Source organism: Gavialis gangeticus, unplaced genomic scaffold, assembly GCF_001723915.1.
Source record: "Gavialis gangeticus isolate Ggan-Ray unplaced genomic scaffold, GavGan_comp1, whole genome shotgun sequence".
NCBI lineage: Eukaryota > Metazoa > Chordata > Crocodylia > Gavialidae > Gavialis > Gavialis gangeticus.
The window spans coordinates 12741676-12753624 of record NW_017729024.1 but is presented as its reverse complement, the minus strand read 5'-3'; the positions used below and the strand labels follow the sequence as shown (position 1 = coordinate 12753624).

At 42.3% G+C, this 11949-nt stretch overlaps 1 protein-coding gene across 1 annotated transcript in view; it reads left to right on the top strand.

Moving 5' to 3' along the window:
* The window catches only part of ADGRV1 (adhesion G protein-coupled receptor V1), a 576350-nt gene that overhangs the window by 162191 nt on the left and 402210 nt on the right, over positions 1 to 11949 (top strand). Inside the window, exons 42-44 of the mRNA XM_019518182.1 lie at positions 164 to 305; positions 6616 to 6878; positions 9776 to 9951. Coding sequence (XP_019373727.1) covers positions 164 to 305; positions 6616 to 6878; positions 9776 to 9951 — 581 coding nt within the window. The remainder of the gene's footprint in view (positions 1 to 163; positions 306 to 6615; positions 6879 to 9775; positions 9952 to 11949) is intronic.

Below are 11949 nucleotides of genomic sequence, written 5' to 3'. Positions count from 1 at the left end.
ATGGACTGATGATCTTCATTCCTGTTTTTAGCCAGTTTACATATAGAGACATTCACAGGTTTGACCCTTATTTCCACAGTGCAAATCTGTAGAGCAGACTTGAAAAAGCTGTATTTGGTTGATGTTCCAAAACATGTAATGTCTTTGTATGCTTCCCCACCAGACTCTTTATTTTGCTGATGGAGAAAGGTATAAATTCATTGACATTGTGATTTTTGATGATGATATTCCTGAAGGTGATGAGAGATTCCAGTTAATTTTAACAAATCCCTCTGTGGGACTGGAGCTAGGGAAGAACACAACAGGTAAGATAGACTTCTCTATGTCCTTGAGTTTTTAACTCCTGTTTTAATTTCATTCTGCCCAAGAAATTGTTGTATTCCTGAAACCACTGTTTATCTGCTATGGGTGATTTCTTTCCCTTTGAAGATACAGAAACCTGTAATAAAATCCATCTAAGTGCCAAGATTCTATTTGAAATGAATAGGCCTTAAAGTAAAACTTGGGCAGAAAAAGAGCTTTGTGAGGAACCTCCAGATTATTTTGTGCATTTGCAGGCTGCATGGTGCCTGCCTGGGGAGATCTTTGATTCCTTATTCTCAATCCCTCATTTCTGGTTCACAGTTCCTTATTCAAAGAATTAAACTTTAAAAGAACATTATCAAAGTAAGAATATTTGTTTAACAATGACAACGTATATTGCAACTGAATTTGTTTGTAATTATTTAAACAAAGAAGTGGGTTTTGAAAGTCTATTAGTGAAAAAAATATTCCTTGAGTCCTTCCAGGGACATTACATGTGGACCTCAGTTTATTGCTTGTGGGCCAGATCTGGCCCATAGAATCCTTGGATATGGGGCAGACATGGGGCTTCAGCTGCAGGTGCACCCCTGTCCTGCCAGAGACGCAAGTAGTGGCTGCAGGCACTCTTCCCATGATGCCACAAAGAAGTGGTGGCAATGGTGGCAGCTGGGTCCAAATGCCCTCCTACCCATATCTGACTTGGGTCATTCCAACAGCTAGAAAAATCTGCCTACCCCTGACTAGTGTGCTGTAACAAAGCATGGATAGCACATCAACTGTATGCATTAAACGTGGAAGAACTGTGATGTAGCTGCCTGTGACAGGAGTACCTCTACTAGAGTCTTTCTATCGGTGACTCCGCCCTCCTGTTATGGGCCGACCGCCTGCCTTCTCTCCTGCCACACCTTGATCTTGATTAATTAATGCATGTTAATTAGCAGGAGGCTGCCCATTTTATTTGCCCTGGTGCCAGGGGGCGCTATCTACAGCTCCTTTTCCTCCCCTACAATGCAGCCCAAGCCTCACAGATGGTACTGATGTGGTTTGATCTGGACCTTCTTGTAATTTGGCCCTCCCCTTGTCTTCCCTGGCTTTCCACCGCCCTCTCATTCTGTGCCTTCCTGGCACTCTGCTGCATTCTTGCTCTGGGGCTTCTCGCTGCCCTCCTTGCTCTGGGGATGGGGCCAGTGCACCCCAAAATGCTGCGCCCTCTCTGGTGCCGGGGTCCCTACATCATTGGGGATCCCCTATGAGGCCTCCTTCAACCCCTAATAGCCTCACCCAAACCACCGGTCTTATAAAACTACAAACAGAAAACTCAAGCCCCTGGGCTAGAACATAAAATCTAAGCTGTCTGGCTAACCGTCATTCAGTCCCTACCAGGGAATTCTCCACCACATAACGGCAAACAGGAGCTGCTCGTGCCATCAGGCTTCTCTACTCTGCTTGCTCTGGCAGAGCTCCTTCTCCCTTGGGTGCTAGCGGAGAACTGCCCTCCTGGCCTCACCCCTGGGGTTTATATGTGCCAGGCCCTGCCCCTTCCTGTCAGCTGACTCCCCAGTGGTTGCCCTAGCAACCCACACCTGTGCCTCTGCTCTGAGAGTAGCAGGCACCTTAGTGTCCTGCTACACTGCCCTTAGGGAGGCCTGGGACACCCAAGATGGAGACATTATTCAGTATATTTAGCACCACATTACATCTGTGGGGGCGGGCAGGAAGATAATGATATAGCACATGGTGTGGTCAGTGTCACTCCCTAAGACATGGTACACATACCCTGACTAAAGATGCTCATATATTTCCTCTTTGAGTGTTGTAAGATAAGATAGATAGGACAATAATATCCAAAGAGCGTCCTTTCTTCATCTAATCATTTTGGGCCTGATGATTTCTTCTCATTCTGGAAGTCATCTCATGAGTATTACTTACCATGCATGAAGGTAACAGAGTCTTGCCTTCCCACTAAAGTTCAGTAAAATAAAGGTTTGCCAAATATGCAGAATTCCCTTTGCCTAGTTTAATTTTACTAACAGGAGCCATCTTATTTGAATGCAAAACAGAACTCATTATCCTTAAATCACTTCAGCAGATGTGGTATGAATTGGGGAAGCAATACATAATGCCTGCCAGTTTTGATAATGCACTGAATCATGTTGTAAGCAATACATCTCATAGTGTCTTATGGCCAGTCCAACATAAAGCCCCGTCACAGCAAAGTATTTAAGCATGTGCCTGACACTTGGACATATACCCCATTCCCAATGAAATTAATGGGAATGCTTATATGTTTTAAGTTGATTAGGGTACAACCTTATAGGACCATAGGAAAGCAGGGGTGGACGAGACTTTACAAGATCATCTAGTCCATGTCCCTGCTCAGGGCAGGCGCATCCCTGACTAAACCATCCAAATCAATTATCTGTCTAGTCTGCTCTTGAATCTCCAGCATGGAAATTTCACAACTCTAGGCAGCCTGTTCCAGTGCCTGACCACCCCCATAGTCAAAAAGTTCCATCTAATATCCAACATAAATTTCCCCTGCTGCAGCTTGAGACCATTGCTTCTAGTCCTGTCCCCTAGTTGCAGAGAAAAGCATAGCTCCATATCCTTCAAGTATTTGGAGACTGTTATCATGTCCTCAGTCTTTTCTTGTCCAGGGTAAATAACCCATTTTTTTTTCAGCCTTTCCACATAAGACTTGCCTCCAAGGCTCCTAATAGTGTTTGTTGCTCTGTATTGGATTCTTTCCAAATTACCCACATCCTTCTTGAAGTGTGGGGCCCAAAACTGGACACAGTACTCCAGATGAGGCCTCACCAGTGCTGAACAGAGCAAAAAAATCATTCCTCTTGATTTGCAAGTGACACTGCTGTTAATACAACTCAGGATGCTACTGGGTTTTTTTATAACAACAGCACACAGTTGTTTTGTGTTTTGCTCATGGTTCGCTATAATCCCCAGGTGCTTCTCTGCATTACTGCAAGTCTTTCCCTAGTCTTTGTATTTGTGCATGCGGTTATTTCATCCCAAGTACAGGACTTTGCTCTTGGCCATGTTGAATTTCATCTGATTGATTGTGGACTTTTTCTCCAGTCCATTCAAGTCATTCTGAATCCTAATTCTCCCCTGCAGTGTCTGCAGTTCCACCCAACTTGGTGTCATCTACATATTTACTAAGTAAATATTCAAATCATTAATGAAAATGTTGAACAGTACTGGACATAGGACTGACCCCTAGGGAACGCTATGTGATACCTCTTCCCACCTAGACATTGAATTATTGAGGGAATACCTGCTGAGTATGATGATTCATCTTACAGTACTTTCATCTAGTCTGTATTTCCTTAGCTTGTTAATGAGGATGTTGTGGTTTTGCACAGATTACTAATTTGCTTAAATGATGAGCGAGACCTTATGAGGGAGATAAGACAAAATGCTGCATTTATTGATTAGCATATTCAAAAGAGTGCTTATACACATACACGCGCTCCCAATCACTCTGCAGATGTTATAGTTACCAAAGTCCATTGTACTGCACTAGCTGGCCAACCTAGGAGTATGAGATAAGGAAGGAGTGGGACATACAGATGTGTGTCTGTGCTCCAGTGAAGCTTGCAGTGTGTCACCCAAATTCTTGCTGCTAAGTCCTCCCTCCTTCATAGGCGTTATTAAGTTCTTATTGGGTGACTGGTCCACCTGATACAGACTTACCTTTTCAGCCTTTTTCACCATTTAGTAACTTTGTTTGTTCACTTTAGACTCATTCATCCATATATCCATATATATCATAAAAGAAGAATGCAAAAAAGAAAAAACACTTACTGTATCTTTTTAGCAAACAACAAGATATAAAAGTACAATGTCAAGCTTAATTCATAATAGCAAACTTAAAATCTCTACAGTGGAAATTGCTAAATTTCAGGTTTACAACATTCACTGCTTTTCCTGCTTCCACAAAGCCTGTCACTTTATCATACAAGAAAGCCAGATTGGCTAGGCATGACTTGCTCCTTTGTGAATCCACGCTGACTGTTCCTCATAATCATGTGTTTCTCTAGGTACTTCACAATGGATTCCTTAATTGCTTCATAATTTTTCTGGGTATAGAGGTCAGATTGACTAGTCTGTAGTTTTCTGGACCTTCTTTCTTCCCCTTCTTAATTATGGGCACTATATTTTTCCATTTTCTAGTCATCTGGGGCCCCATCTGACCTCTGTGATTTCTCAAAAGAGATGCACAATGGCTCTGAAATCACCTTGGCCAATTCTTTCATTACCCTCAAGTGCATCCCATTCAGCCCTGCTGACTTGGAAGCATCTAGCTTCTCTGAGTAATTCCTAACCAGTTCTGGCATTACTTTAAGCTGTTTATCTCCTTCCCTATTTCTGTTGCCAACTGCACTCATCATCTGGTAGCTTCCTCAGTTTGTGAAAACTGAAGTAAAAAATGCATTGCATACTTCAGCCTTTTCTGCATTGTCGGTGACTAGATTGCCTTCCTCATTCCATAAGGGACCTATGGTTTCTTTGATTTTCCTCTTATTTTTGACATACCTATAGAATCCCTTTATATTGCCAGCCATATTCTAGTCACATAAACTGTCCCACTATGTCTCCAGAATCCCAATTACATCACAATTCTGTGATTGTACTGGGATGTCCGGTTCTTTCTGTTTGTTCCGCATACTTCTTGCATTAGCATGTAAACATTTCAAGTATCTATCTGACTGTCCTGGCCTCTTCCTGAGAACATTGCGAAGTTTTTTCATCCAGGTCTCCAGGCTCTTTGCTTTCCTCTGGGCTTTTTCTTTATCCCCCAGTAGACCTATTTTAAAGCCCTCCTCACTAGATTAGCAAACCTGTACATGAAGACTTTATCAGGTGGACCCCATTCCTGGAACAGCACCCCACGCTCAAAGAAGCTTAAGGCCTGAAAGTGACACCATCTCCGCAGCCATGTGTTAATCTCTAGGATGCATCTGCCTCTGGCTGACTAGAAAGATCTATTAGAATACCACATGGGTCCCTGTATGCTTCACCCTTGCACCCAGAGCCATGTAGTTACTTTTCATCTGCTCAGGGTCATCCCTGGTAGTATCATTAGTGTCCACAGGGATGAGTAGTGGGATAGTAGTCAGAGGGTCAGATAAGTCTGGGCAATCTTTTTCATAACACCTCCGATATGGGCTTCACAAGTCAGGCCAGCAGATGGATGCCTCTACAGGTCAGGCCTGCAGATGGATACCTCTGTGCCCTGTAAGAGAAAGTCGCCAGCCACCACCACCCATTGCTTTTGGTTGGTAGCAGTGGTCTCGATCCTCTCTCGCTTAGGGGTGCATGGCTTGTTTTCCTTTGCCACTGGACTGGGCTCCTTCTCATCCAAAGTGAGAGCTTTATACCTGTTCTCAGTTGGATAGCTGCAGGTCCGGAAGAGGAATGCTGTCCGTTTCCAGAGGTGACAAACTGCCATTTTCCACCTTCCAGAGAAGGTGCGACTTTTGGGGCTTTTTCTGGTTGTCCCTCTTCCCTGATTTTGGAGGTCTCTTTGTGCATCGACTCAATGAAGGCCTCACACTCACAGATGTTTTGGACCCTATCCATGTCCTCTTGAAGTTCCCTTCCCTGATTCCTGAAAGAATCCACCAGGAAGCATTCTCTCACACCAGAAGCATTCTCCCACTTGGCTGTGCCTGGCAAGGGTAGGCAGACTGTAGGCTCTGCAAAACCAGCCAGACCTGGGTGGAAGTCTTGGCAGTCAGGGGCCATGCCTGGACAGAGCCTGCATAGGTACAGAGAGAAGAAGGGCTGGCAGTGGCAGAGGCTTTGGCATTGTGACATTGGTTTTTTTTCCTGCTAGCTCCTTCCTTTTTTTTCTGCTGTGTTCTCAACCAGACACAATCAGCTCCTTCCTTCACACAAGCCTACAGAATGTCTCCCAAACTAAAGCGGTTCCAAAAAGCCTAAGCCAGGCAGGCCTGTTTACTCATGAGCACTTACAAGCCCTCTCCCCAGGCAGCCACCTTAATTATCTTACTGAACTGAGGTCTGAGGGAAAATATAATTATTTTCTATGAAAAAGGGTCACACTCTCCATCTCATTCCCTTATCTCTCCTAGTCCTGCACCAACAAAATTACAATATATGATACTACGAAAATATATGCAGTCATACATTTATATGACATTACATGAAGAGATTATATATCGGGCTGTGTGGTGCATGTGAATATGTGTGTATACATTTGTATTTTGTATGTTTATATACACAAATCACATTAACATGATACATTTTTCATTTTCTGTCTTTCAAAAGCCACAGTCACCATCCTTGCTAATGATGACGGTCATGGAGTTTTGTCATTTAATAATAGTGATCACTTCTTCCTAAAGGAGCCAACAGCTCTCGACTTTATGGAAAGTGTTGCAGTACTGAATATTATTAGGGAACCCCCTCGGGGGATATTTGGCACTGTGACTGTTCAGTATATCATAAGAGAAATGAATTCATCAGATGTGACAGTGGATCTGACCCCTTCACAAGGATATATTGTGCTGGAAGAAGGAGTCAGATTAAAGGTAATGTGCAGGTAGTAATTAAAAAACAGAATAAATAGACCCTTTGCAAATTAGTTGGAATGCAGACAGACATGCCACGTTTTATGTTAGATTTGATTTTCAGTGCGTTTTGCTTCCTATCTTGTAGGAAAGTTGACTCAAATATGGTATATGATTTTATGCCATGTTGCAAATGAAAAGGTAAAAAAGTATGAATATGCCAGTACTTATCTCTGATAGATGTTTAGTCCTGTTGTTGCTGTTGGAATACTTGTCACTTTGAACCACTCAAATAAATAGAAAATGAGGTAATGCCCAAGTTACTTTCATGTACACTCAGAGCCGCTTTCCCTATATACACTTGGCATGCAGCTAAGTATCTAAGATAAAGATTTCAGACTATGGTAACATTTTACCTTTATAATAGAACTAATGTATCATTCTATAGCCTAAGAATACTTCCATTGCTCTCACCTAGAGAAAATATATTACTGTAAGCGTAAGAAATTGTGTCAGCAATTTAATGTCTCAAACTATAAAAATGTTCATTTTGGATAAGAATAGTATCTAGTTCTGTCTAGTGCTTATCTCCGTCCCCACAAAAAACCCCAAACAAACCTCCCAAACCTCAAAACTTTGACCTAGAAAATGAATAATTTTGTCAATTAGTTTTAAATTTATTTTATTTAGTTAGGGTAGAATCCTAATCCCTCTTCAGCTAGTGGATTTTTAGGGTATGTACAAATGTTGCATTTCTACCAGTGGAATCCCAGTACCACCAGTTAAAACCCTAACTGTACAAGCACTCAAACCAGTTTCTACCCAACCAAAAATGGTAGGTAGAAACTTCTACCATATCTGACAAGGTAGAATTAGCCACCATTTGAGTTTCTAGCAGAGAAATACATGCTTGTACACTTATCTCTCTAATAGGATCCTCCATTCTGCCCTCTAACATCCTAGCATACCTAGATCTGCCCTCCCTCCCTCCCTCCCCACCCCCACACACACTCCACAGAAATAGTCTATGATTTGACCAAACTTCACTGCTCCAGCAGAGCACAGAGCAAATCCCTTCCTCTGCTAGCCCTGGCACTGGAAAGACCCTCTCCACAGGCCTGCAGCAGGCAGGAGAAACTAACCTATCAGCACTTGTTCCCCAACTTGCCAGCATCTCCTGGACACAGCTGGCCTGCCTCCACTACTAGCATCTCTTTCCCCTCTGCTCATCCTTCTTCCCCAACACACACACACTGGCATGGACCAGCGTATGACATGGACCAGTGCCCCTGCTCCTGCCAGTCCTGAAACTTCTGGCCTCACCCTGCCCATCCTAGACCAGGACCCAGACCCTACCTGAAAGGCTGCTCTTTATGTAAGTGTTCTGTTTTTTGCTGAACTTCCAGGAACCTTATATCGGCATCCAGGAACCTTATATTCCCTTGCCTTTTGAGAAAAAAATTGTTTTAACATTTTTTCAATGAAAACCTGATTCCCACTGAAGGATTCCCACTGAAATTTCCATTTTGATGAAGTAAGCATTTTGATTGAAAAATCTTGACCAGCCTTAGTTCCGTCACTTTGTTTTAATTTCAAGGACCACAGGTGCCTAACTGGCAGGGAACATGGAATAAGTTCAATGAAAATCATAATTAAAATTGTTCTAATAGAATATATGTAGTATCTTTGAAGAACTGAGCTCTACATTATGTAGGACTTGAGCAGAAGCACTTTGGATCATATCTAGAGTTGAGTTAGTCAGTGGTTGCCATCTACATGAGATGCTTACTGCACAGTAGCCTAATAACACTGCACAGTAGTGTGACAGTCAAGAACCGTGTTAATATGCTATTGCACAGTGTTATTAGTCTACAGCGTAGTAACTATCACAAAAAAAAGTGCGCTGGTGTCACTGTGTACTAACTGTAGTTACTGTGCATTTAGTTAGTACTTCATTAAATGAGTACTAAACAAAATGCGCAGTAACTACCACACATTAAATGAATGTGTAGAGGTGGCCAGTAGGGCTGTATGAAGCTTTGGTCTCTGATTCGATTTGGTGGAGATTTGGCTGAATTCGAATCTTCAGCATCAAATCAACGAATTGAATCACTGTCCCCGATTCGGGCTGAATCCAAATTGAATACGGTCCAATTCGCACACCCCTGGCTGCCAGTGTAGCACGTATATAAAAAGCTGAGGTCTCCTTAAACCCCTAAATATGACATACTAAATAGATTTCACCTGGAACCAAAAAAAACATAGATCTGTACAGCGGTAGCCTGTCAGAGGTACCACAAATGTACTATTCTGATCTTCTGCTTCTGGCAGTAAAAAAATGCTTTCTGTTCCTATGGCACTTAGCTTAATTGCAGCAACATGAGTGAAGCTGCGATACAGCTATCACTAAGGGACAGTTCAATTAGGTGTCTGGTGAGTAGAATATACGGAAGGGGAGCTTTAGAACAAAGAAGGAAACCCAGTATGAAAGAAGTCTTTTCCAAGAGATTTGGAGCCTCTCAAATAACCTAAAATGTCAAAAACACCCCAGCCCTTTACCATGATCTCAGAAAAACTGAACCAAACTGAAACAAAAAAATTGTAGGAGAGAGAGAGGATGAAGAGAATGGGAAACAGAACTATGAGGCAATGAAAAGGGAAATTGTGTGGTCATCTAACAGTTGTTCAAAAGTAGGGATCCATAAAGAACAGGTTGAGAACCACGTCTCTAGATAACTATCCCTCTGATTTTCACATTTTTCTCACTGAGTGTGGTGTCTGCTACTTCACTCCCACTGTGAGCCAAATCATGTTTAGCCCCTCTGAAGTCACCAAAGTAGCATCATCTGTTGGAGTTCTTTTCTGTCAGTAGGTATCATGTCTTAAATGCCTTCATGTCCTCCTTGTTTTACCCTCAGACTCTGCACATTACTGCCATACTTGATGCAGAACCAGAAATGGATGAACATTTTATTGTCACTCTGTTCAACCCAACGGGAGGAGCCAGACTAGGCACAAAAATAGAAACTATGATCACGGTGTTACAGAACCAGGCCCCTTTGGGACTTTTTAGTATCTACCCAGTTTCAAATAGGTACAGTATCTAATTCAATTAAAAAAAGGATAATTGTTCATACTCGATTGATGGGCTATTTCTCTGCATCTTTCTTTAATGGAACTGCTTAAATAAAACAAGGCAATGAAAAATGTATGGTTTTAGTTAATTGAAAATCATTTAATAATACTGTTGCTAAGCAAGAAAACAGAAGACACAAGGGGAAAAATGAGAATGAAGACTGATGTTCCATGCTGTTATTCTTTAGTAGCTTATGTTTATTTGCCTAGAAATATAATGGCAGAAAAACACTATTAGGATTGCAAAGCCAAGTGCTCACAATTTAGATATGTGAGTGTTTAAATTCCCTTGGGCGTGTGCATTTTGACACAATCTTTGATTACATGAATCTGTACTATTTTTCTGCCAGGATCTGTGCCTCATGCTACATATAAGTACTTGCGTTTGATTTGGCACCCTCTCCCCCTGCCATGCGAGGGTGCCTGGTACCAGTACATCTCTGGCACCACCTTTGCTACAGTATTGTTTGCTGCACACTGTTCAAGCCATGCTTTAAGCACAGAATTACTGCTTCCTTGATGGGTTTTCTGTGACTATCATCATAATACCTGAGCACTACAGAAAATTTTATTTTCATAAGCATGGGGGGGGGGGGTTAAATTATCCTATTTTACAATTGGGAAAGTGACATTGAGATAAATAGTAGTTGAATTTAAAAATATCTAGGTAATGTGGTATCAATTTCACATATCCAGTTTGTAATACCTGGGACTGGTTTCTTAAAAGTACTTAGCATTATATAGTACTTAATAAGTTGAAAACACAGCTCTCATTGCCTTCAGTTAGAGCTGTGCAGAATGTACAGTTTTGAGTACCTGTGGAAACTGTTGCTTAAATGTCTAGGTTGGGACTCTATGACAGGAGCAGGGATAGAAAGCATATCTCTGGAGCAACATTCAAGTGTCTTAAGCATGAGGCAGGCCTTTCTTTTTTTGCAGTTCTTTGCTTTATTCACTATATGCTGTTCAAATTCTGCAACCAATAAAGCAACATCTACACTACAAAACCTGGATCCACAGCCAGTACAGATTTTATTCTGTACACTAACAGTACATACAGATGTTTGGGGAGGTTAGGTGGAAGTTTGGTTACATTAAAAATGGCCACCCAATCTAACTTAGTTCATCCATGTGTGGACCTTACTTATGCTTGGATCTCTAGTTAGGTGGATCTAACTGTGAACTGTACAGAAATTGAGGAAGTTTAGATCTGTCTAAAAATGGCAAGTTAACTGTACCTTGGAGGTAGTCTAACTTAGATCAGTCCCACTTGACCTGATCTAATTGAACTTCTGTATAGTTCTCAGCCCAGCCACTTGCCCCAGCCCTGAGGCTGCATTCCCCACAGACATGATGGGTTGGTTCACTGGAGGGGTTGGGGGGCTAAAAACAGCCCCTGGTCCCAGGGAAGAGAGCCTCCCCATCCTCACAAGCTCCCCACAGACCCCACTAGCCCCCTAACCCCACCAAATCCTCCAAGACTGTGTTAACCCCCAATCCCCCAAGCACCCCCTGGCAAACTGTGCTAACTCCCCCAATTTACTCCCTGCAGACCCTTCTTGCCACCCCAAACTACCATATCCCTCTGCATACTGCGCTTGCTTCCCCATCCCCACCACAGACCCCTCTTGACCCCCTGATCCCTGCTAACAGACCCTACTTGCCCCTCGAAGCACCCCCATCCCAAATTGGATCAAGTGGCCATTTTTAACTTGATCTAACCTCCCTGATATCTAAAATCACATTCTTATAATTGGAAGCATCAGAGAACCTCAGCAAGAGGAAGTAATACCAGTTACTCCTATAAAACAGCTGGCTGCTAGTATTTTCGTTTCATTACTGTTGTCTGTGTTACAGGTGAAGCTCTATTTTAAAACTGATGTTTGGCTTTTTTTGCACCAATTTATACATTGTAAAAAGAACTTCTCTTTTCTTTATTTCACAATTCTTATGCTTA